The 27,316-nt window shown below is 38.2% G+C and overlaps 1 protein-coding gene across 4 annotated transcripts in view; it reads left to right on the plus strand.

The window, feature by feature from the left end:
• The window catches only part of MFSD14B (major facilitator superfamily domain containing 14B), a 78,036-nt gene that overhangs the window by 15,474 nt on the left and 35,246 nt on the right, over positions 1-27,316 (plus strand). For all 4 annotated transcript variants that reach the window (XM_032308880.1, XM_032308882.1, XM_032308881.1 and 1 more), the window contains exon 2: positions 17,458-17,553. In XM_032308880.1, coding sequence (XP_032164771.1) covers positions 17,458-17,553 — 96 coding nt within the window. The remainder of the gene's footprint in view (positions 1-17,457; positions 17,554-27,316) is intronic.

The raw sequence follows: 27,316 nt of genomic DNA on the forward strand, positions 1-27,316 counted from the left end.
TCCTTAAGTTCTTCTGGGCTGTGGTAGTTTCACACACTTTATTTGTTTTTGATGACCCTCACAGTTTTCATGAGTCCTGGTTAGACATATTGTAGGATATCCCTCAGATGAGATTCATTGGATGTTTTCCTCAGTACTATGGTGAGATTATGGGTTTGGGGGAGGAAGCCCAGAAAAATGAAGTGCCATTTTCAATACATTGTATCAAGGATTTAAAAAAAAAATCACTGTTGAGGGGCGTCTGGGTGGCTCAGTGGGTTAAAGCCTCTGCCTTTGGCTCAGGTCATGATCCCAGGATTCTGGGATCGAGCCCTACATCGGGCTCTCTGCTCAGCAGGGAGCCTGCTTCCTCCTCTCTCTCTGCCTGCTTGTGATCGCTGTCTGTCAAATAAATAAATAAAAGCTTTAAAAAAAAATCACTGTTGATGTTAACATTTTCCCTGTAGTTAGTGTTTGTCACCTTTCTTTATAAAGTTACTCTTTCCCCCTCTTTCTATATTCACTCTTTGAAGGAGAGTATGTGCACCCCACATTCGAAGAATGGGAAGTTATGCCTCACTTTCTTGAGTGCAGAATACCTATGTAAATTATTTGGGGTTCTCTGCTTAGGAGTTTTGTCTGTTTTCCCCCATTTGTTTACTATGTCATCTTTTTAGTATAAACATACTTGTTTTATAATTTGAGTTATAATCCAAAACAGCTTTATTTTGTTGCTCATACTGCTCCAGCTTTAGCCATTGGGAGCTCTTTGACATATCCCCATGTTTTTGTTGTTTTCTTAGGTTTTGTGTATTTGTTGTTAGTTGTTATTGTTGTTGTTTTAGCACTTACATTCTGGCACTACAAGTTCCCAGTTCCTCTTGTATATTTCCTGTCTTAGTCCTAAAATTAACCATTTTTCCAAGGAGCCCTGGCTCCTTTGTTGGAAAATTGTATTTGAAACCAAGACCTGGGTACCAGATACTTAAAGTGCTGTTGGGCTGCCAGGGTGTCATTACTTTTAGGTTCTCAGGTGACAGGTCAAGGAAAATATATGTGTGAATATTAGTCTGTGTATATACATATATCTATAAATATTTCTATATGTGCCTGTCTGTATCCGTGTGAAGCTAGAATAAGTTCATAATGATATCCAAATCTAATCTGTTATCACATGGCTCATTCTGTCTCTCCCCCTTTGTTTGTTTATAACCTTCCACTCAGGCAGTGAAAAAAGTAACTCCCACCATTTGCCATCCGTTTACTTAATTGTTCAGTTCCAGGACACTGGTTTCAGAATTGTTATCTCTACCCCTGTAGGGAACACATTTTTCAGTTAGAGTACAGTGCTTCTGTGAAGTTTCTTTTGCCTTCAGTCTAACAGACTCTACTCATTCCTATTGTTACTTAGATCACAAACTCCCCCCCCCCCCCTCTCCAGTGAAGTTGATTCATACATTCCTAATACAGTTAGCTCTTTGTCACATTCTGCAGTCCAGGCTGAGATTCTCTGACCTCTTAAATATTTTTTTAAATTAACATGTATTAAGGTTCACTCTTTGCATTCTGAAAGTCTGTGGGTTTTGATACAAATACACAATGCCACTTATCTACCATTACAGTGTTACATGTAAGTTTCGCTGCCTGGAAGAGTCCCATGTGGTTCAACTGTTTAACTTACCCGTCCACTCCTAGCAACCACTGATCTGTTTACCACCTCTATAGTTGCACCTAAATGGAATCATACCATATAGCCTTCCAGACTTGCTTCTTTTCACTTAGCAGTATGCATTTAAATTCTGTTATCCAGCAATTGCATGGACTGCATAAGTGACATGTTGGGCATCTTCTCATATAGTTAATTTTCTGTATCATTTTTGGTTAGGAATCTATTCAGATTCCTCCCTCCCAACCTCATGTTATAATTGGGGGATTTATTAAGTCATTTAACAAGAAATCTGATGGAAAGACAGTTTTGGGATTGGCTCATTTAGCATATAAGCAGTATAATCAAGAACCCGGATACTTTGTGTTTTCTTTGTAATTGACTTGTCTGGCTCTTGTGGTCTCAAGGTGGCTGTCCTAGTTCCAGCCTTCATGAAGTCCAGAGGCAGCCAAGAGACTGCCTCTTTCTGCATCTTTATCTCATCCTTTTTACCATTGCATTTTTTAAAAAAGATTTTATTTATTTATTTGACACAGAGAGATCACAAGTAGGCAGAGAGGCAGGCAGAGAGAGAGAGAGAGAGAGAGAGAGGGAAGCCGGCTCCCTGCTGAGCAGAGAGCCCAATTCGGGACTCGATCCCAGGACCCTGAGATCAATGACCTGAGCCGAAGGTAGAGGCTCAACCCACTGAGCCACCCAGGCGCCCCTACTATTGCATTTTTTAATTGAGATACAGTCACATAAAATTCACTATATTCAAGTGTACTATTCATTTATTTTAGTATATTCACAAGTTTTTGCAAGAGTCACCATTGTCAGAACATTTTCATCTCCCCAAAATGAAACCCAGTACCCATTAGTAATCGTTCTCGTTTTCCCCTACTCTCAAGCCTTGGCGACCACTAATCTGCTCCCTCCCTTTGGAATTGTATATTCTGGGCATTTCACTTAAATGGAATCATACTATAGTGTTGCCTTTCCTCCTGGCTTTTCTTACTTAGCATTATGTTTTCAGTGTTCATGCATGTTGTAGCATGCATTGATACTTCATTCTTTTTTACGGCTGAATAATATTGCTTTGTATGGCTATACCACTTTTTGTTTATTCATTCATCAGTTGGTAGACATTTGGGTTGTTTCCACATTTTGTTACTGTGAATACTGCTGTATGAACATTTGTTGATGAGTTTCTGTATGAATATATATTTTCAGTTGTCTTAGGTATTGGAGTATAATTGCTGGTAATTATATGGTAACTGTTCATGATTTTGAGGAATTGCCAAACTGTTTTCCACAGTGGTTGTACCATTTTATATTCCCAACAATTCTCTATGAGGACTGTTTAAATCCTCATGAGTGCTTATTACCGATATTTTTTAAATATCCATTCTGGTGGTTCTGAAGTGGTAAATCACTGGTTTTGATATTCATTGCCCTTGTGGCTAATGATGTTGAACATCTTTTCATGTGTTTATTGATCACTTGTGTATCTTCTTTCAAGGAATGTTTCTTTATACAAGCTCTTTGCCCGTTTTAAATTGGGTTACTTGTTATTTTATAAGTGAGTTGTAAGAGCTCTTGATTCAAGTCTCTTATCAGGTATGAGTTTTGCAAATACTTTATTCCACTCTGTGGCTTGTCTTTTGTTCTTTGAGCAGTGTTTTTCACAGTGTAAGTTTTTAATTTTAATGTAGTCCAACGTATTAACTTTTTTTTTTTTTGGCGTGGATAGTGAGGTTAGTGCTTTATATACAAACTCATCATGAAGCTGAGGGCCCTACTTTTAGCTCTGTGATCTTTTTGAGTTTCTTTTTTAAAAAATGTTGGTAAAATAAACATAACTAAAAATTCACCATTTTAGCCATTTTTAAAGTATACGGTTCAGTGGCATTTAAGTACATTAACATTGTTGTGCAACCATTACCCATTGTCCTTTATTTATTTATTTATTTATTTTTAAGATTTTATTTATTTATTTGACAGAGATCACAAGTAGGCAGAGAGGCAGGCAGAGAGGAGAGAGAGAGAGAGAGAGAGGAGGAAGCAGGCCCCCTGCTGAGCAGGGAGTCTGATGTGGGGCTCCAACCCAGGACCCTGGGATCATGACCTGAGCTGAAGGCAGAGGCTTTAACCCACTGAGCCACCCAGGTGCCCCACCCATTGTCCTTTAATCATTTGAAACTGAACTCTGTACCCATTGAACAATAACTCATCATTTCCCTTTCTCTCTAACCTCTGACAATCACCATTCTACTTTCTGTCTCTTGGAGTCTCTACATCCTTGCCAACACTTGCTGTTTTCAGGTTTTTAAATTTTTTTTCTTTATAATCATAGCCATCCTAATGACCATGAGGTACTATCATTGTTGTTTAACTTTGCATTTCCCTAGTGATAAGTGATGTGGAGCATCTTTTCATGTATTTTTTTTTTTTGTCCTTTGCCCATTTTTGCATCTATTTGGTTTATAGGAGTTTTTTTTTTTAAGATTTTATTAATTTATTTGACAGACAGATCACAAGTAGGCAGAGAAGCAATCAGAGAGAGGGGGGGAAGCAGACTCCCCGCTGAGCAGAGAGCCCGATGCAGGGCTCCATCCCAGGACCCTGAGACCATGACCCGAGCCGAAGGCAGAGGCCTTAACCCACTGAGCCACCCAGGCGCCCCTATAGGAGTTGTTTTAAACATATAATCTGGGTATTCCTCATTGGATATATGACTTGTAAATATTTCTTCCATTCTCTGGGTTCCCTTTGCAGTCTGCTGATAATGCCCCATGATGCACAAAAGTTTCTTTTTTTTTTTCTTTTTAAGATATTTATTTATTTATTTAACAGGCTACAAGTAGGCAGAGAGGCAGGCAGATAGAGGAGGAAGCAGGCTCCCCACTGAGGAGAGAGCCCGAAGCGGGGCTCAATCCCAAGACCCGGGGATCATGACCTGAGCCGAAGGCAGAGGCTTTAACCCACTGAGCCACCCAGGTGCCCCCAAAAGTTTCTTTTTGATTAATCAGATTATCTATTTTTTTTTTCTTTTGTTGCCCTTTTTTTCTTTATGGCATCGAGGAAAGCATTGTCAAATCCAATGTCATGAAACTTCCCTCCTGTGTTTTCTTCCAAGAGTTTATAGTTTTAGCTTTTACATTTAGTGCTTTGATACATTTTGAATTCAATTTTTGTACATGATGTGAGGTTAGGCCCGGCTTTATTATTTTCCTTATGAATATCCCGTGTTCCCAGCACCATGTGTTGAAGAGACTATTCTCCATTGAATGGTCTTAGTACTCTTGTTGCAAATCATTCGGCTGTTACACAGGTGTTTATTTCTGTACTCTTATTATTATATTCGATTGGTCTTTACTGTCTGTTTTTATGCTAGTACCATACTGTTTTGATAAGCTTTGTAGTATGCTTTAAATGCATGAAATGTGAGTACTGGAGTTTTGTTTTTTTTTATTGTTTTGGCTGTTATTTCAGGGCCACTTGAGATTCCATATGAATTATAGAATGAGTTTTCCCTTTTTTGCAAAAAATGTAATTGGGATTTTTTGTAGGGATGACATTGAATCCATAGATCATTTAGGGCCATTCACATCTAGACAACATTAAGTTTCCTGATTCATGAACATGGAATATCTTTCCGTTTATTTTTGGTCTTCTTAATTCCTTTCAGCAATGTTTTGTCGTTTTCAATGTTAAAGTATTTTGCCTGCATGGTTCATTTTTCCTGAGAATTTATTCTTTTTGATGCTGTTGTAAAAGGAATCGTTTTCATAATTTCCTTTTCAGATTGTTCATTGTTAGGGTATAGAAATGCAACTGAGTGGTGCCTGGGTGGCTCAGTCAGTTTAAGTGGCTGCCTTCTGCTCAGGTGGAAATGTCAGCGTCATGGGATCTAGCCTTTCTGCAGGCTCCTTGCTCAGCAGGGAGCCTGCTCCTCTTCCACTCCCACCCCTACCCCCGCCTTGCTGCACCCTCCCCATTCGTGCAGGCTGTCTCTCAAACAAAGATATTAAAATCTTTAAAGGAAGGTGCAACTGATATTTGCATGTTGATTTTTTTTTTTTTTTGGTCCTGCAATTTTGCTGAATTCATTTTTAGCTGTAATTTTTTTTTTTTTTTTAAATAAACTTGAGGGTTTTCTATATGTAAGATGATGGCATCCCCAAACCGAAATGATTTTACTTCTTCCTTTCCAGTTTGGATGCTTTTTTTTTTTTTTTTTCCATATGTAATTACTGTGCCTAGAACTCCCAATACTATGATGTATAAAATTGTGTTGAAAGTAGGAATCCGGGCGCCTGGGTGGCTCAGTGGGTTAAGCCGCTGCCTTCGGCTCAGGTCATGATCTCAGGGTCCTGGGATCGAGTCCCGCATCGGGCTCTCTGCTCCGCGAGGAGCCTGCTTCCTCCTCTCTCTCTCTCTGCCTGCCTCTCTGCCTACTTGTGATCTCTCTGTGTCAAATGAATAAATAAAATCTTTTAAAAAAAAAAAAAGAAAAAAGAAAGCAGGAATCCTTTCCATGTTCTGATCTTAAAGGAAAAGTTTTTTCAGCCTTTAACTATTGACTTTGACGTTAGGTGTGGATTTTTCATATGTGGCATTTATCATTTTGAGATAATTTCCTTTTATCCTTTTTAAGATTTTTTTTTTTTATTATGAAAGGCTGTTGAGTTTGTGAGATACTTTTTCTGCATCAGTGGAGATGATCATGTATTTTTCCTCCCTTCATTTTAATGTGATGGTGTTCCGTTGATTGATTTTCATAAGTGAACTTTTCTTAATTCCAGGAATAAATCTCACTTGGCCATGGTATTAGAGCCCTTTTAGCAGGTTGCTGAATTTATTTTGTTAGTATTGTGTTAAGGATTTTTGTATCATTAGCATAAGGAAAATTAATCTGTAGTTGTCTTTTCTTGTAGTATCTTCTTTTCTTTGGTACAGGTAAATGCTGTCTTCATAAAATGTGTTAGGAAGTGTTTCTTCTTTTTTGAGAAGACTTTGAGAGTGATTGATTTTAATTCTGCTTTAAATGTTTGGTAGGATTTTCCTGATGAAGCCATGAGGTCCAGGACTTTTCTTAGTTGAGTAGTTTTTGATCACTGATCCAATTCCCTTACTCTAGTTCTAGGTATATTCAGATAGCCTATTTCTTAATGATTCAGTCTTATTAGTAGGTTGGGTGTTTCTAGAAATCTGTCCATTTCATCTAGTTTACCTAATCCATTGGCTACAGTTGCTCATAATACTCTCTTATAACCTCCTGTTTATTTCCTATTTTAGTGATTTAAATGTTCCCTGTTTTCATGGTCACTTTCCCTGTTTGGATAGTTTGATGATTCTCTGTTGCTTTTCTGTTCAGTATTGCATTTATTTCTGCTCTAACCCTTTATTATTTCTTTCCTTTTTCTTGCCTTGGTTGGTTTTGCTTTTCTAGTTTCTTACAGTGAAAAGTTAGGTTATTGATAGCAGATCTTTTTTTTTTTCCTTAAATAATAAGGCATGTACAGCTATAAAATTCCCTGTAACCACTGCTTTAAAACAGCATTCAACAAACTTTGATATGTTTTCTCATTTTTGTTCATCCGAAAGTTGTGATCTTCTTGTGATTTCTTATTTGACCTATGGTTGTTTAGGTGTGTACTGTTTAATACCCACATATTTGTGAATTTTCCATATTTTTTTATGTTACTGATTTCTAGTTCCATTACATTGTGGTCCAGAGAATGTAGTTTATATGATTTCAGTCTTTTTAATTTATTTAGACTTGTTTTATGGTATTTCTGTGTACATATGAGAAGAGTATGCTGCTGTAGTTGGGTGGAGTGTTCAGTAAATGTTAGGTCTAGTTAGTGTAGTATTACTAAAATAGCCTATTTTACTTCCTTGTTGATCTTCTAATTGTTCTATTCATTATTAGAAGTGGGTATGGAAGTCTCCAATTATTATTATTGAATTGTATATTTGTGCCTTTTTTTTTTAAAGATTTTTATTTATTTATTTGACAGACAGAGATCACAAGCAGGCAGAGAGGCAGGCAGAGAGAGAGAGAGAGAGAGAGGAGAAAGCAGGCTCCCTGCTGAGCAGAGAGCCTGACATGGGGCTCAACATGACCTGAGCGGAAGGCAGAGGCTTTAACCCACTGAGCCACCCAGGTGCTCTGTGCCTTTTATTTTTAAAGGGTATGAGTGCCAGTGGGTGAGGGAGCATGAATGATTTGTTACATAATATAAATATCTTTGATATTGGCTATAAAGAAGTCCTGTAAGTCAACAAAAAAAACACAGGAAGTTCTTTTTCACTTGTAATCACAGAAATGCAAAAGAAAATGATATAACCATTAAGTCTAATTAGCAAAAAGTATGTAGTCTTAGAATATGGGGAGATTCAGATATTGTATTGCATTTTATTTTATTCTCAAACATTGTTACTGATACTATAGGTTACTCTTTTTTTTTTTTTTTTCTTTTAAAGATTGTATTTATTGGGTGCCTGGGTGGCTCAGTGGGTTAAGCTTCTGCCTTCGGCTCAGGTCATGATCTTAGGGTCCTGGGATCGAGTCCCCCATCGGGCTCTCTGCTTGGCAGGGAGTCTGCTTCCTCCTCTCTCTCTCTCTCTCTCTGCCTACTTGTGATTTCTCTCTGTCAAATAAATAAAAATCTTAAAAAAAAAAATAAAGGTTTTATTTATTTATTTGAGAGAGAGAGCATGAGAGGGGAGAATGTCAGAAGGGGAAGCTGACTCCCCACGGAGCTGGAACCCCAATGCGATGTGGGACTTGATCCCAGGATTTTGGGATCATGACCTTAGCCTAAGGCAGTTGCTCAACCACCTGAACCACCCAGGCGCCCCTGTAGGTGACTCTTTAAACTTTTTTTTTGGCAACCTCTTTGAAGCTTTTTAGTTTTCTTCTGTTTTGTTATGAATACTCCCCCATATTCATCACCCTACTTCAATAGTTAAAAACACACAAGACCAATCTTATTTTACCTGCGTTTTCATTAAACTGGTCCTCACATACCAGCTAAATTGAATCCAAGCTTTGTGTTTGTTTCATTTTGGCAAGAATACTTTATAAGTGGTCTGTTTCTCGTGTGTTGCATCATACATCAAATAACCTTTGACTCTATGATTTAATTGATCGGGTTTCAAGTCTTATCAGCTTGATTATTCCCTTATAAAGTGCCTCATCACCTTTTACGTCATGGTTTTAACAGCTATTAATGGTTGTTGCCTAGATGGACTATATTAGATTACAAAGTGGCAGGATTTTAAGTTAATCATTCTATCATTCATTATCAAAAAAAATTTTTTTTTTTGACAGATGACAAGTAGGCAGAGAGGCAGGTGGGAGTGATGAAGCAGGCTCCCTGCTGAGCAGAGAGCCTGATGCAGGGCTCTATCCCAGGACTCTGGGATCATGACCTTAGCTGAAGGCAGAGGCTTTAACCCACCGAGCCACCCAGGTGCCCTATTATCAAATTAAAAAAAAAAAAACTAAACAGAACTTTTCTTAGTCAAATATTTGGTTATGCTAAAATGCTTTCTTTTTCCCTCTCCTTCGTATTTAGCAGTTCTCAGAATAATGGCTTAGTTTTCTGGCATCCTCCAAAGATCTCTGGACTTGGAAATTTGAACACATATAATAATGTTTTAATCAATGGCAGACTTTACTCTGTTTACTCAGTCTTTGCCCAGTGGGAGTTAACTTCAGGTTGGCTCCTGAATCCTTTCAGTATGACTGTAGTCTTCAATAACATCTTCGCTTTTGGCAATGTAAGTTCCAGAGTCAATTGTATTTTTTTTTAAGATTTTATTTATTTATTTGACAGAGAGAGATCACAAGTAGGCGAGAGGCAGGCAGAGAGAGGGGAAGGGAAGCAGGCTCCCTGCTGAGCAGAGAGCCCGATGCGGGACTCGATCCCAGGACCCTGAGATCATGACCTGAGCCGGAGGCAGCGGCCTAACCCACTGAGCCACCCAGGCGCCCCTCAATTGTATTTTTTACCCCAAATCTGGAATTAGCTATTTGTCCAAAAAGTCCCATTTTTTTTTAAGTGGGAAATGATATTTGAAGACCACAATCTTGGGCCCTGGGTGGGGTGGTATTCACTCCTGTAGGGTTGCTCATTTTTTTTCTAGGTCTTTCCAGTGGCTCAAACTAGAAAATTCTAACTTTTTCATTAAGGTAATGCAGATCATAATGTGTATATTTTTTTAAACCAAATTTAGAATTTCAGATTTTTACTATTTTGATTTAATATTTTATCTTTTCTCTTACAATGAAAATCTCGTTCCCTAGTGACAATAGCTTGGTAACTTATTATATTCTACTTACACTTGAAAGTTTCAAAAAATAAAAAGTGTTATTACTACCAACATGATTACTTAAAATAGTTTAAAATTTCATTTTCTTTTTACCCTTAGGATTAGCTTCTAAGAATATTCATTCAAATTCTATGTTTTAAAGCAACTAAACCACAAGTCTTGATACATGGGTAGGTTGATGTATTTAATTTGGATTTGATTTTGTTTTAGAATTAGCTGAAGCAGTTCCCTGGTTCCAAAGTTAAATGTATGAACCAACATAAGAAATCTAGCTTCCATCCTGTCACTTTCATTCCCTTTTCTCCTTCCTGTATGTAATTGCTTGGATGCTTATTTTTCTTGACATCTTGTGTTTTGTTTACTCAAATAAATGTGTGTGCAAACGTATTCATACTCTTCAGCCCTCTCTCACGTGAAAAAGGTACTAACATTGCACATTATTCTATACCTTGCTTTTTTGGTGTTTTATTTGTTTGGCAGCAGTAGTGTTCCCATAGCCTAGTGCACATGACACTTCATATTTATTTATTTATTTTTGAAGATTTTATTTATTTATTTGACAGAGAGAGATCACAAGTAGGCAGAGAGGCAGGCAGAGAGAGAGAGGAGGAAGCAGGCTCCCTGCTGAGCAGAGAGCCCGATGCGGGACTTGATCCCAGGACCCTGAGATCATGACCTGAGCCGAAGGCAGCGGCTTAACCCACTGAGCCACCCAGGCGCCCGACACTTCATATTTTTGCCATATTGTCTGTGTGAGAAATCACTACAGTGGGGTTATTGCTTCAGAGGATAAATAAATAAGTAATTTGGCTAAATATTGCCACATTGTTCCATTTCTCATCCCTTTAGCAGTGTAAGATCATATTGTCAAACTTCTGAAATTTTCAACGTTCTAGTAGTGAGGAATTAGATGAGTATGGCTTGATTTTGCATTTTTCTTGTGGATAAAGTTGTTGAAGGGCTGTTCTATGAACTGTTAATATCTCTTACCCATCTTTTTGTTGGGTTGTTAGTCTTCTCGATTTTTCTAGAAATATTTTAAATGTTAGAGCTGTTAGCTGATTAGCTGACATAGTAAGTTGAAGTAGTTTTTTCCCTCACAGTTTGTACAGCTTTTTTTTTTTTTTTTTAAAGATTTTATTTATTTAGAGAGTGTGCATGAGCAGGCTGAGAGGCAGAGGGAGAGAGAGAATCTCAAGCGGCCTCTGTGCTGATTATGGAGCTGTATGTGGGGCTCAGTTTCACTACCCTGAGATCATGACTGGAGCTAAAACCAAGAATCTAATGTTTAATCTACTGAACCCTCCAGGTGCCCCTGTACAGCTTTTTTATTACAGTTCATTGAATTTTATTTTATTTATTTATTTAAGATTTTATTTATTTATTTGACAGAGAGAAATCACAAGTAGGCAGAGAGGCAGGCAGAGAGAGAGGAAGGGAAGCAGACCCCCTGCTGAGCAGAGAGCCCGATGTGGGACTTGATCCCAGGACCCTGAGACCACGACCCGAGCCGAAGGCAGCGGCTTAACCCACTGAGCCACCCAGGCGCCCCAGTTGGTTGAATTTTAATTATAATTTGATTACAGTTGAATAAAAAAGAAAGCAGTATATCCAAATAATGGAATATTACTTGGCCATAAAATTGAATGATGAACATGGATGATTCTTAAAAACATGCTAAATGGATGAAGCAAAGCAACGTAAGCCACATACTGGATGATTCCATTTATATATGGTTCTAGAATAGGCAAATCCATAGAGACAGAAAGTATGTTAGTCATTGCTAGGAAATGGGGTGAGGGGAGATTGGGGCGTGACTGTTCATAGATATGAGGTTTCTTTTTGGGGTAATGAAAATATTCCAGAATTAGATAGTGGTGGTAATTTTACAACCTTGTGAATATACTAATAAACACTGTATGCTTGGAAATGGCTAATTTAATGGAATGTGATTTATAGCTCAAGAAAAAAATTAAAAATTCATATCATCACTCTAATCATGAGAACATTAAACAAATTCAAATGGGAGGGCATTCTACACAATAACTGGTAAAGAGTATACCAGTGGTCCTCAAAAGTGTCAGGATCATGAAAGTAAAAAATAAAAGTCTTAGTAGCCAGCTCAGGTTGGAAAAACCCAAGGAAACATGAGAACAAAATGCAGTGCTAAATCCTGGATTAGATCCTAAACCAGGAAAAAGAAAAGATGAGTGAGAAAAATGGTGACATTCAAATAACATATAAATTAGCTTAAAGTAGAATAGCAATGTTAATGTTTAGATTTGGATAATTGTACAGTAGTTATCTAAGACATTAGTATTCGGGGAAGTTTGGTGAAGGATATACTGGAACCCTGTACTGGTTTTGTAACTTTTCTGGGGTTTTAAATTGTTTAAAAAAATAGAGTGGGTGACTCAGTTGGTTGAACGTCTGAGTCTTAGTTTTGGCTCAGGTCATCAGGGTCTTTCTCCCTCCGCCCCCCCCCCTTGCACATTCTCTCTCTAAAATAAATCTTTTTAAAAAATAAATCATTTAAAAATAAAAATAATTATCAAATTATTAATTGCAGCAATATTAAAAGTGGAAAAACTCTAGTAAACATCAGTAGTGGAATGGTTAAAATTATGGTACCTCTGTACAGTGGAATATTGTGTAGCTATTATAAAGAATGAAGATTTGCATGCAGTGACATGGAAATAGATAAAGGTAAAAAAAGGCAACATGTGTATTGTATTACCAGTTATGAAAAAGTATGTTTTTACCTATGAATGTACATGCATAAAAATATGACAGATTTCTAACATTGTGAATACCTATGAAAATTAGAACATGTATATTGCCTTAGGTATACAATGTTCATATATTAGTGTAACAGTTGTAATTTCTTAAGTATATATATTCCATATAAAATAACGCAAAAAGAGATTTGTCTCCTGCTTTTAAAACATTAGGTGGAAGAGAAATGCTAAGTGCAGTTATGTATTCCTTTAATACTGGCTTTCATAAATTTGATATTTTGCTTTTTTGTATTCAGGCTCTTGAGCTGACTTTTAGGAATATGTGTTCAGTGAATCTTTGGTTGTTGCTCTGTTCTACTTTGAGTGAAATCCCAGGGAATACTTGTTTTGCACAGTGTCTTTTTTTGATAACTAGTCATAAACTTCTGAATAGCCAGAGTGATGTTAAACCCCTACTCACTTCTCTTTGGGAGAGAATTATGATAGGCTTATTTAACAGGTCTGAGTCTAGATGTTGTTTTCCTTCTTAAGCAACACAATGTTAATTCCTCAAATTAAGAAAAAAAAATACCCCGTGCTTATTATTTCCCATTATGTGTAGTGTACAGTCTTTACACAAAGTGCTGGGGACCATGTTTTTTATTCACCTTCAAGCTAACTTCAGTATGTTAGGAAAATCATCAGTTCTCACTGAGGACCTTCTGGCTCCATTTTAGAACAGTTTCCCTTTATTGATTTTCAGTTATGTGTGGACTGAGGGATGAGACTGGAGAATTACCAAAGGGATCTCAAGAAAGTTTAGTTTAAACTTAATCATGAGGGCAAAGGGGAGGAGGTTGTATCACTTAATGATTGCTACATAAGAAACTACCCCCAAATTTAGTGACTTTAAAACACCAACCATTTATGACAATTCTTTGGGCTAAGGTCAGCTTGGGGTTCTTCACTGGATTTGTGTGGAGTCACTCATGCTTCCATAGTCATCTTTAGGCTTGATGGATTTGGGTGATCTTAGCCTTGTTCCTCTGCCAGGCAGCTGGTAATGGCTGTTCACGCTGGTTGGTCCAGGTGGCCTCAATAGGGAGGACTTCATATGCTTTCCTCCTCTTGTGCCTGTAGGGCATTTCCATGTGGTCTTGAAGGCCTATGGAGTCCATATTGTCACTTCACCTGACATCTGTTGGTTTGTTGTTAAGCCAGCCCAGATCGAGGGAAGTGGAGAAATAGACTCCACCTTATTATGGCATAGATAGCACAGTCATATTGCAAAAAGATTATTATGTGCACAGAAATTCAGAATTTGTAGCTCAGTTTTTGTAGTCTTCTGCAGGTGTCATATGTTGACATAGGTATTTTAGAATGGTCACTCTGTGGTATACAGAAAGATTTGGAGAAGGCAGGGTAGAGAAATCAAGGTAGAGTGAAGAGGCCATTGCAGTCATCTGTGGGAGAGATGGTAGTAGGAATGAATAAAGACATCACCACATACTTATCTTCTAAACATCTCAACCTGTTCCGTACTGATTTATAAAAGGGCAAATGGAGAGACAAGCCATTGAACTAATCCAGAGAGGCTACACTAGATCAGGCTCAACTGGAAATTTGTTAAAGTTTTTCTTATTACCTCAGATAGTTTAAGTGAGAAAGTTGTGATACTTTTTTTCATCAGCATACTGGCCACCAAGAGCTTGAGAAGAATTGGATGGACGGCAGATTTATTTTTGTTACCTTCTTCTTTTTTTTTTTTTTTATAAAGATTTTATTTATTTATTTGACAGAGAGATCACAAGTAGGCAGAGAGGCAGGCAGAGAGAGAGAGGAGGAAGCAGGCTCCCCGCTGAGCAGAGAGCCCGATGCAGGACTCGATCCCAGGACCCTGAGATCATGACCTGAGCCGAAGGCAGTGGCCCAACCCACTGAGCCACCCAGGGGCCCTTTTGTTACCTTCTTATGTCTAGTTGCCCACACCATACCAAGGCCTGCCTGCCTATCATAGTACATTTCTTTTATGTATCACAGGTATTGACTAGTAATAGTTGATAGTTCAATTAAAGTAATTTAGGTAGAGGTGAGAATAAGAACGTGTTTTTATTTTAGAAGAGGTGTTTGTTAGACAATTTCTTTTTTTTTTTTTTTTTAAGATTTTTATTTATTTGACAGACAGAAATCACAAGTAGGCAGAGAGGAAAGCAGAGAGAGAGAGGAGGAAGCAGGCTCCCTGCTGAGCAGAGAGCCCGATGTGGGACTCGATCCCAGGACCCTGAGATCATGACCTGAGCCAAAGGCAGCGGCTTAACCCACTGAGCCACCCAGGCGCCCTGTTAGACAATTTCTAATCGATACATCTAAGCATATAATATGTAAACAAAAAGGTAGCGTTGTCTGGTTTTTTGCAGGGTGTTAAAATAGCATAATATCCTAAAAATATATCACACAGTTTAAAGCGTGTGTCTGTTCTTATGTTGAATCAGCATTGCCATCACATGGATCTCTATCCCAGTGGTCTCCATAAATAGAGCTTCATTGCCTAGGAAAAAGCACCAAACCGTGGAAGCTGCAATGAGAAATAGAGCTGCTTTCTTTGGCTTCCTGTTGTGTGCATTTTCAGAGTTTCGTGAGATTCTTATATGCATGATGCTTAATAAATAAAATGAATGATTCAAAAGCAATTGACATTCTCGCCCAGTGTACAGAAGCGATTGTTTTTTATAGTGTGTGGTTGGTGACTATCAGAATTTTTACCCAGACAGCTGAGAATTATTAGTTAATGCATATAGGCTCATTTACTTTTTAAAAATCATTTTTTGCTACCACTTCTACATCTTTTTTCTGTAGATTTTTAAAACAGATTCCAAACATACTCTCATTTCACAAATACATTACTGTGTATCTCTAAGAGATAAGGATCTTTTAAAAACACACCTTACTTCAAAGCCATTATTACAAAGAGTATAATTCTTTAGTATCAGCTAATACCCAGTCCATTTTCAAATATCCATGATTGTCTCAGAATTGTCTTTTTTCCAGGTAGTTTGAGTCAACCCCAGAGTCACACAGTATTGCTTTTGGTTAATATTTCTTAAATTTCTTTTAATCTGTATACTAACATCATTCTCCCTCCTTTTTCTTTTTTTCTTTGCCCATACCATTTCCTTGTTGAAGAAACTGGAACATCTGCTTAAAAAATTTTTCCGCATTTTGGGTTTTGCTGTTTAAAGGCTCAGAGAAAAGATACTAGTCTCTGAAGAAGAGATCCTTCTGCCATCTCCTATATTTTGTTGAGTGCTTATTACTATAGCGGGGTAAAAGGAGGGCTATTTGGATACATCATTGAACAAAGACAAAAATCCTTTCCTTCCTAGCATTTAAATTACCATTCCATGGGCAGTAGACAAAAATGAATCATAAAGTTTGTTGGAAATCCTCTAGAAAACAGAGCATAACAAGGGGATAGGGAGGTGTGGGACCTTGTTGGACAAGTGGGATGTGGGGCTGAATGCCCTGGAAGTCTAAGAGGGCAGAGCAGAGGAGTTGCCAGGATCTGATTTACGTTTAAATGGAGGCACTGCCCCTGCTGTGCAGTGGGTGAAAGGGCAGGGGTGGAAAGCTACTCTGTAACCTGGGAAAGAGATGGTAAAGGATTAGATAGAGGGCAATGCGGGGAGAGCCAAGGGTGAAGGCCAAGTTTCTATCTCTAGCAGCTGGAACGACTTCATGCGGAGGGTCTCAGAAGGCTTCATCAGAGGCAGAGGCTGATTAGTTACTGCCATTTCTGTTCCCTATTCTGTTGGTAAAGGACCACGGAAAACGCGTGCTTTTTGAAGGTTATGTACATGGCCTTTTGTTTTGGAGGGGTTGAATTGTTAGATGCTTAAATATTTTCTCTTTTAAATTTTGTAAAATGAAAAAAAAATAAAACATAAAACCATTAAAAAAATAAATTTTGTAAAATGCTTTCTGTTTTTGCCTCATCTAATGGCATTTTAAAGTACTTTTCATCGGACATTGTGAAAATTTAGAAGTTTACAAGTTTGTATTTTTAATAACATTTGTTCTTGGCTCTTTGGAATTTTTCAAAACTATAAAAAATTAAAAGTAAAATTATATTCCCTTCATCTAAATTCAGCAGTTAACATTTTTGACATTTGCTTTAGGAAATATGTTTGTTTTTGTTTTTTTGTTGTTGGCTTGGTTTGTTTTTGTGTTTTCAGCCAAACCATTTGACAGTAAGTTGCAGACATCAAGAACACCCATGTGATTATCTAATATAAAGTCCATATTCATATTTTATCCTTTTTTCCCTTCTCCTCCAGGATCCAGTCCAGGATCCCCCATCTTGTTGTTGTGACTCCTGCCTCCTTCAATATGTATGAGTCTCCTGACCTTTACTTTCATCTTTTATGGCATTGACATTTTTAAGGAGATTCCACGCCTGTTATGTTATAGAACATCCCACAGTCTGGATTTGTCTGATCATTTCCTTATGATTAGATTCCAGTGAAATGATACAGATTTACTTCTACCTTTTAAAGACTTAAAAATATAAACATAGGAATAGTGAGGGGTTTATAGTCTTCTGTAAACATCACTTCCAGTTACTACCAAGTGGTAGCAAGGGGGGGCCTAATCTTGACAATGTCCTAAGTTTATTTTATACAGCATTTATTTTGTGTGTTAGATACCATTTTAGCAAAATGGATTTCTTTTATCTCGCTACTATTTTTCATAATAACTTTCTTCCTTTTTTAGCTACAAGGCTTTGGCAGACCAAGTGTATACCATGCTGCTATTGTCATCTTCCTGGAATTCTTTGCGTGGGGCTTGTTGACAACTCCAATGTTAACTGTAAGTATTGCTGAACAGGTCCTTGTTTATGAAAGCAAAACATAGGTTCTTAAGCATGTATCTCTAGGGCCAAATGTTTAGGTATGTGTTTGAGAGACTCTCTTGATAGCGATTTGAAACAGCTTCTTCCACTGGGTTGTTTCCACTGTGTACACAGACTGTGAACTACCTGAGCAGCAAAACGCCTGGGCTGCACTTTAAGTGTTCTTGGGTAGCAGGGTCCTCCCACTGACCCAGAATCTTGGAAGTGCTGTGAGTGAACTGTAGGTATTTAGGAATATGCACTAGGGGAAGTTATTGCAAAGTTTTGTTGAACTTTGTAACTTACTTTGTGTGGATGTAATGGCCTTTGACCAAGAACATAGTAAATAGATTGGTAAGTACCTTGTAACAGTGAGAGTGATCATTGTTAAGAATGTTTAGATTTCCATATTTGGTAGCTGACTTACCTATAGCCACTTTTTGCTGAGGCTGCACTGAATTTCTTAGCAAGAACCTCGATGTTTGATATATGTTGTGGTTAGAGGAAGGGAGATGTGTAAGAAAGGATTGGCATGTAGATTTTGAGTGCTTAATTACTATTTTATTTTGTTTTTTAAAAGATTTTATTTATTTGAATGAGAAAGGGCATCTGTACATGCATACACGAGCAGGTGGAGGAGCAGAGGGAAAGAGAGAATTCTAAGCAAATTCCATGCTGAGGACAGAGCCCCAGACAGGGCTCAATTTCAGGACCTTGAGATCACAACCTGAGCCAAAATCAAGAGTCAGACACTTACTCGACTGAGCCACCCGGGCACACCCCAATCACTAACAATTATACTAAAGATTTTTTTAAATTGAAGAAAAAGATACTTTTTAATTGGCCTTATATTTCAGTTGTCTTAAACTGTTCTTTAAAAATCATTGGTGGTTAACTCTTCCCAATCACCATGTTGCCATGCCAGAGAATCCCTTTGGATACAGATGAACTTTGTTCCAAAATTAGCTTTAGAAAATAGGGTACTTTAAAGAGGCTGTTAGCCTCACATTAGACTTCGCTATTTTTATTCTTCTGGTGCATTTAAAATGAAATTTGATTAATTAAAATGACAGCTTGAATGGAATAGTCAAAAGATTGCCTGTGTTTTTAAATCTTTTATTCTTTCTCATTACACTACCTTTTCCTTCCTAATGCTTTACTACAGAAGATACCTGGTTATTAGTTAGTGGGGTAAGTGGTCCCCATTTTAAGTTCATGAGCCTGCTGTGCTCACGACTGTTTGGACTGCCTATTGACACACTAAGTGCTGAGGAGATATTTTCTTTGAATAATAGGAATATGCATTGTAGGCTCACATGTGTGTTCTTGAGGGATTTCTTTGAGATGTATTTTCAGTATACATATAGACATACCAGGCTACTTATTGTAAGGAAATAAGTTATTTAATTTTTGGTCTTAGCTCTCGGACTCTGCCCATGTCCGTCTCCCGTGTCTATTCCCCTCACACCCCTACCCCCGCTTACGTGTGAAGCGTCCCTTTATTTATTTATTTATTTATTCATTTATTTTTATTTATTTATTTTTTAATTTGACAGAGAGAAGGAGATCACAGGCAGGCAGAGAGAGAGAGGGAAACAGGCTCCTTGCTGAGCAGAGAGCCCAGTGCGGGCCTCGATCCCAGGACCCTGTGAACATGACCTGAGCCGAAGGCAGAGGCTTAACCCACTGAGCCACCCAGGTGTCCTGTTAAGCGTTTAAATAGTATTTTTTTAAGGCAACCAGAAATCTCCTATAATGGTTCAGCAGGTTTCTCAATATGGAGTTAATCCTATAATCATGCTCTGGTAAGAATTCAAAGTGAAGTGAAGAACAACTTAATGTTTTTGAGGCCTTGTTAGAAATTCTAAAACCACTTTCCAGACAGTTAAAATCTTTGGGGACCTTTTTGGCCCTAGACCAGATTGTCAGATCTCTTTTAGTTTTAATTAATTAATTAATTTTCGTATACACCCAAAGAGTGATGTGCCTTTCTTCCTACTGCCCAATGCAGATAATTTTCCTAGGGGTTCTTTGTCCTCATCAGACCCTCGAATGCAGCCTTAGAAACCAGCTAAAGTGCTGCTTTGTTTCCTCCTTGCAGTTTTGCTGCTTGCAAAGATTTGGTTAAAGTAAACGTGTGAGGAGTACAGGGTTGCTGGCATCACTCTGACACACTATATTGTCATAGAAGAAGTGTTGCTCAGTTAATAGGTGGGTTCTTTCTCTTTTTTTCTGAGCTCTTGGTGTTGCTAAATTAAGCTAAATGTCCTTTTCTGTACTATCACACTTAGCCTTTACACTAGAGTTTGCTACCTCTGTTTCTGTTCTGGCGGGGGTGGTTCCTTCCTAAAATATGGGAAGAGTCCCATATTTTAAAGAAAAAAGATTATCTCTGGCATATCCCCTCTACTTTCTGCCTTTTCTGGTTGGACAGAGAACTGATAATGTTAGGTTGTTTGATGAGGAAAGGATAAAATTAGGGTTTATTTCATTACAGCAGGAGTTCATTTATCCTCTTCTTTTATGTTGGGGTTTACTATTGTCATATAAGTAGTTCTTGGCATCCTGCATCTACCATCCACTTTGGTGTAACTATTAGAATGCTGGTTCATGTGTGGGTTTTTTCTGTGCTATAACTAGTGGACAGCACTCTGTCCTGTTTCCTTCAGGTGAGAAAAGCAGCCTGATAAGGATTTGGAGATACAGAACAGTACTTGCATATTAATATGTTGTCCAGTCTGACTCTCTGCGTCCTAGCACTCAGTAGAAGTGGTCTGTTTGAAGTAGTATAGAATTGGAGACGTTCCAAGATGGCAGAGAAGTGGGAGACCTTAGTTTTGTCTGGTCCCAGGAATTCTGCTAGATTGCTGTCAGATCATTCTGAATACCTGTGAACTCATCCTGAGATCTAAGAAAAGAATTGCTCCAGTTCTACAAATAGAAAAGTGATCACTTTCTGCAAGAATGACAAGACGGAAAAGCTCACCTCAAAAAAGAAAAAGAGACGGTACTGACAGCCAGAGACCTAATCAGTATGGATATAAGTAAGATGTCAGAACTAGAGTGTGGAATAATGATTATAGAGATACTAGCTGGCTCGAAAAAAGCCTAGAAGACACTAGAGAATCCCTCTCTGGAGAAATGAAAGAACTAACATTTAGTCAAAGTGAAATAAAAAAGGCTGTTAATGAGATGCAATTAAAAAAATGGTAGCGGGGCGCCTGGGTGGCTCAGTGGGTTAAGCCACTCCCTTCGGCTCATGTCATGGTCTTGGGGTCCTGGGATTGAGCCCCCGCATCGGGCAATCTGCTCGGCGGGGAGCCTGCTTCCTCCTCTCTCTGCCTGCCTCTCTGCCTGCTTGTGATCTCCGTCTGTCAAATAAATAAATAAATAAAATCTTTAAAAAAAAAAATGGTGGCTCTAACTGCTAGGTTAAATGAGGCAGATGGCTGCCATTCCCATTGGAAATACGGACTTTAGCCCTGCTTACAGTCATCCCTATCCCACTGCTGCTTTTCTAACTAGGTCTTAGTTCGCATTCCAGGGCTTGGGGCTGTTACACAGCCAGGGTGCCAAGACTGGAGGCAGGTCCCCAGTCAGCCCCTGAATGCTTGGTGCTTAGCCGGCCAGGGTATTCATGGGGATAGGTAAGATTTAATTTTCTATTCTGGTACACAAAACAAGTTGTGTTTTTACCCTGTGTCTAGTGATTTTGATAAATTCAGTTACTAATCCTAAATATTCATCAACAGGTTTTTACATACACATTCATATATTTTGTGAATGACAGTTTTTAGCTCCTTCCAGTCCTTTTTTATTTTTCTTATTGCACTGCTGTGACATCCAGTACAATGTTGACTAGAAGCAGTCACTGTAGGCATCCTTATCTCATAGATGACCTCTGGTGGAAAGTGATCTGAAATTTTAAATTCACCACTAAGTATGTTATTTGCTCTGTTATTTGCTATATTTGTTATTTTGCTGATACTCTTTTTCAGAGAAAGGAAGTTCCCTTCTTCCTGTTTTGCTTACAGTTATCCTAAATAGGTATTAAATTTTATCAAATGAATTTTCTGCATACAACCAGATAACAACTAGATTTTTCCATTATTTGAGTAATGTGGTCAATTATATTGATTTTTTTTAAAAGATTTTTTTTATTTATTTGACAGACAGAGATCACAAGTAGGCAGAGAGGCAGGCAGAGAGAGAGGAGGAAGCAGGCTCCCTGCTGAGCAGAGAGCCCGATGCGGGGCTCGATCCCAGGACCCTGGGATCATGACCTGAGCCGAAGGCAGAGGCTTTAACCCACTGAGCCACCCAGGCGCCACCAGAATTTCCTTTTTTAAGGCTGAATGATATTCGTGTGTGTGTGTGTCACAATTTCTTTTATTTTAAAATATTTTATTTATTTATTTGACAGAGAGATAGCAGGAGAGGAAATATAAGCAGGAGAAGTGAGAGAGGGAGAAGCAGGCTTCCCAACTGAGCAGGGAGCCTGATGTGGGTCTTGATCCCAGGATCATGACTTGAGCCAAAGGCAGATGACTGAGCATCCGGCGCCCCCCCCCCCCCTTTTTTGGCCCCTTATTATTTATTTATTTATTTATTTAATTTTTTTAAAGGATTTTATTTATTTATTTGACAGACAAATCACAAGTAGGCAGAGAGGCAAGCAGAGAGAGAGGAGGAAGCAGGCTCCCCCGCTGAGCAGAGAGCCTAATGTGAGGCTCAGTCCCAGGACCCTGAGATCATGATCTGAGCGGAAGGCAGAGGCTTTAACCCACTGAGCCACCGAGGCGCCCCTTATTTTTTATTTTTAATTGAAGTACAGGAAAATACTAGTTTCAGGTATACAATATACTGATTTGATAGTTCTATGCATTACAAGATGCTCACCATAATAAATACTTACCATCTGTCACCATACAAAGTTATTACAATCTTAATCACTATATTTCCTGTGCTCTTAAGTTATTGTAAGTATATTGTCTTAATTTCTAAACATTTGGGGACTTTTCTAAGTTGTATTATCAGAAATCATATTATGAATTATTTCAGTTCTTTGAAATTTATTGAAGCCTGTTTGGTATACTCATATAGGGTTAATTCTGGTAAATTTTCCATGTGATCTGCAAAGAATTAAATATTCCCTGGAGTAGTATTCTCTACAAGGTAAGTATGTTAAATTTGTTAATTTTGTTTGATGTCTTTTGTATATTCACTGGTATCATTTGTCTGCCTGTTCTGGCATCTTGGAAGAGAGATGTATTTCTCTCCTACTTTTTACATTGTTGTGCAGCTAAATTCTGTATTTTTTTTAAACACTGCAGTACATTGTAATGTTTTGTACAGTCATTATTTATCCTGGAGTTACACATTCTGATGTTCTTCCTTTTTCTGTATTTCTGTGCTTTTTCCAGTAATCAGTTCTTGAAGACTTTTTTTTTTTTACCTGTTTTGCTTTGGTGCAGGTCCCTGTGCAGCACATTATTTTTAATATATGTAGCATTTTTTTAAATCTCTTGGAGTACACTTATACTTATTTTAAAACTTTCTTCTGTTTCCTATCATAATTTGGTTATTTGGCAGTAGGGTAGATTGTCTTTTCCTATTTGTACCTTTTAATTATTTTTAGATTTGTTACTGAATTTTATACATGTTTATATTTACAGATGAGGGGGTAGATCAGAGATTGTGAAAACAAGTATCTTCTGGGGCCAGGCAAGTAATGTAAATGTCAGAAGTGGGGTGGGAATGTTCCAGTTGGAATATGTGCTGCTTTGGCCACAGCAGCCACTGTCTGCTTACTCAGCTAATCAGTGATGTAACACTTCAAGCCCCATGTTTTCAAATCTTCTGGCTTCTTGTGACATGCTAGAAAACCATATGGTATATGACTTTTTCCTGAAATTTACACACTGACAGTTACTGCACTTTAGGAAACACAAAGACAAATCAGAAAGAATATCAGCTTGCGAGTTTGCCGCCTGTGCCCTAGACACCTGTGGTAGTTGGAGTATTGTTCTCCAGCCCAGGTGGAAGGCCCTGTTCCTCAGAACTGAATGCAGGCATTGCTTGTAGGAGCTCCTGATTTCTGACAGTGTGGTTGTTCAGAGAGCCCTCTATTACGAAGTAGTTTATTATGTGATCGTAGGGCTTTTTGCTACTCTTGGCAGACCTAAGGGACCTGGGGCATTATCATTTTTTAATCCTACCCATTTGGTTCTGCAGGTATCCCATTTAGTAGTCTCAGTTCAGAGAACTCTGCTGTTTGATTCTTATGCTGGGCTCTCATAGGGAGCATTGCAGCTTTGAGAGCAAGATACAGGAACTCATTTTATAACCTTTTAAAAACCTGCTGAACTATGGCTGTTTTTCCTCCTCCTCCAGTTCTGGGTCTCGTTTTTGTCTTGGTTTGGTTTGTTTTTTTTTCCTGGACTCTGGAAAATTTATGTTTTCAAAGATCTTTTTTTCCCTCCCACCTTCACATGTTACTGTTACTTGAGCTCTTTCAGGGTTTCCTGTCTGCTGTGTGTCATCCACTATTCCTAGCTTCCCAGGAATACTGTAAATGTAGTTTCCTAGAAGTGGAATTTTAGGTAAAAGTGCAGAATTACAGCTGTGCGTATATAATGTGTAAGCAAATACATACATACATATATGTCTCCGTGCTTACATACATTTCAGTTATTTGCTTCATTGTACCAGAAGTCAGTTCAACCCTCTAAACTTGCAGTTATTAGGAAATACCATTACAGAGGTGCCTGGGTGGCTCAGGTCATTATCCCAGGGTCCTGGGATTGAGCCCCACATCAGGCTCCCTGCTTAGTGGAGAGTCTGCTTCTCCCTCTCCCTCTGCTGCTTCCCCTGTTTCTGCTTTCTTTCTGTCAAGTAAATAAATAAAATCTTAAAAAAAAAAAAAAAAAACCAAACCCATTATATTTAATGCTTCCAGTAGTCTTGAAGAATAAAGGCAATTTCTTCCTTAAGTTTTATTTTATATAGGAAGAAGTTAAAAATGAAAGCTTTGATTTTATCAGAAATGTTTAATATACTTCTTATTGTTAGGTTTAATTTATTATGGTAACAGTTACTGTCTTGTAGTTAAATTATATACTGTATTAAATTTTTTTTAATTTATCATAAAATGGATAGAATATTACCTTTTTTTTTTAAGATTTTATTTATTTATTTGACAGAGATCAGAAGCAGGCAGAGAGAAAGGGGGAGGCTCGATCCCAGGGACCCTGAGGATCCCTGTGGGGCTCGATCCCAGGACCCTGAGATCATGACCCGAGCCGAAGGCAGAGGCTTTAACCCACTGAGCCACTCAGGCGCCCCTCGTTTTCCCTTATAACTGCTTTATTTTATGAAGGCTTATCTTATTTTTATTGACTTCTGTTTTACTTCCTTATCCAGTAAAATTTAACCGCTGTCTTCTCCACTTTCCCTCCAATTAGAAAAAAGCAGAAGAGGTTTGAAAAGCACTGATTGAAAATTCTTAGAGGAACTTCCTGCATCGTCTCTCACATAGCCAGATACCCCGTCAGGTCTATGTAGTTTACCCTTCAGCCCAGTAAACGCATTCTCCATTGTTCCTATATGGATACGGTTTTGCCAAATTTAAGTGGCTGTGTTCCGTTTCTGCTGCATCATCTGCACTAGTGAATGCCTGTTCTGGTCCTTTTGAGTGTAGAGTTGTTTTAAGGGAAGTCAGAGGACAGAGCTGGAGGCAGGGGAGGATTGACATTGGTGCCCCTTTGGCAGCAAGCAGGCAGCCCTGGAGTGGGTGTGGTATTAACTGGCACTTCCCCACCTTCTGTTTCGCTCTGGCAGAAACTGAGGAAGCCTGTGAGCAAGGGGAGTCCGAGGATTGTCTGTCTGCTCTCAGCCTCAGTTCGACAGAATATATAAGAATATATAAGGTTGTGAGGCAGTGGATACCCACACCCAATGGCATGCTCAGGATCAGAGAAACATTTTTAAAAATACATTGACTTTCTTGTGTTTCACTGTATTTTTGTGATGCATGTAACAAATGATACTGTGAAGTAGTTCTTATACTGATTTGGATCCTGTTTTCTTTAAAGAAAATTTTATATCTCTGTATCCTATGAAGTGTTATTTTTGAGATTTTGCTGAGAACTTGAGATTTTTAACTTGAGCTATTTGCTTTCATTTATTTGCTTTCTTATTTATCCAGTACAGATAGGTAGAGTTCAAATGCCACTAGCTGAGATGACAAACCTTTTCTAAACCTTAAGAATAATCTTGTTAGGAAAAGGTTGGAAACAATTTCTGTGAAGTTGTTTCATAGCATTCCGTGTGAACTTACTGAGTCTGTCAGTATCTTCACCCTAATCTAGGACAGCAGTGTCAGCACAAATGAGGTGAAGAAATGTAAATACTTTGTTTATTTACCTCCTTGATTCTAATGTCATTAAGTCTTCTAATACACAATGAAAAATAAAACCTACAGGACACACCATTTTGTTGTGTGCATCACTGTTTGTTTATATTCACTATTTTCTTTGCTGTTTATGTTGCATCTCATCTTACATCTGTATTATTTTCCTTCTTCTGGAAGTACATTATTTTATATCTCATTAGGTGGAGTCCATAAGTTAGTAGACGTACTGCTGTAAGTTTTGCTAGGTTAAAAATTGTGCTCAAAGTACATTTTAGCCAGGTATAGAATTGTAGGTTAGGATTTGTCTTTTCCCTGTTATGTTGATGATAGGATAGCATGCTGCTTTTCTGGGCTCCATTGTTACTGTTACGAAGACATTTTAACTGGAGCTCAATTGAAGGCAGTCTGTATCTCTTGCTGCATTTAGGATTTGTTATTGTTGTTGTTGTTTTTGGTTTTCTGATTGTAAGTTTGGATTTCTTTTTATATTGCTTAGAATTTATTATGCTGCTTTAATCTCTGCCCTGATATCCATCATTGGTTTAGTTCATTCTCGGCCATTGGCTCCTGAAATGTGTCTGCCTCATTTTCATTACAAGACAAGTTTAATTGAAATTGTGTCATATTTTCTTATAGGATCCTCTGTGCCTTTTACTTTCTCTTTTATTTTTTGTCTTTTTGTCTCTCCATGCTGCATTTTGGATAGTTTCTTTTCTTTTCTTTTTTTAAGATTTTTATTTATTTGTCAGATAAAGAGAGCAAGCGCGTGTGCGTGACACAAGCGCACAAGCAGACAGAGGCAGGGAGAGAAGCAGGCTCCCCGCCGAGCAGAGAGCCCAATGTGGGACTCGATCCCAGGACCCTGGGATCATGACCTGAGCCAAAGGCAGTGGCATAAGCGACTGAGCCACCCAGGCATCCCAGGATAGTTTCTTTTGACCTACTTTTGGGTTCAGTAATTCTCAGCCACGTCTAATCTTGTTAAACATATCCATTAAGGGGCGCCTGGGTGGCTCAGTGGGTTAAGCTGCTGCCTTCGGCTCAGGTCATGATCTCAGGGTCCTGGGATCGAGTCCCACATCGGGCTCTCTGCTCAGCGGGGAGCCTGCTTCCTCCTCTCTCTCTGCCTGCCTCTGTGCCTACTTGTGATCTCTCTCTGTCAAATAAATAAAATAAAATCTTTAAAAAAAAAATATCCATTGAGTGAATTCCTAACTTGAGTCAATATGTTTTTTTTCTGTTTTGGAATTTCTTTTTGTTCTTTTTAAAAGCTGTGTGCTTTCTTACAGCTTCTAGTTCAAAAATTTCAAGCTTATATTCTATATCTT

Source organism: Mustela erminea, chromosome 12 (genome assembly GCF_009829155.1).
Source record: "Mustela erminea isolate mMusErm1 chromosome 12, mMusErm1.Pri, whole genome shotgun sequence".
NCBI lineage: Eukaryota > Metazoa > Chordata > Mammalia > Carnivora > Mustelidae > Mustela > Mustela erminea.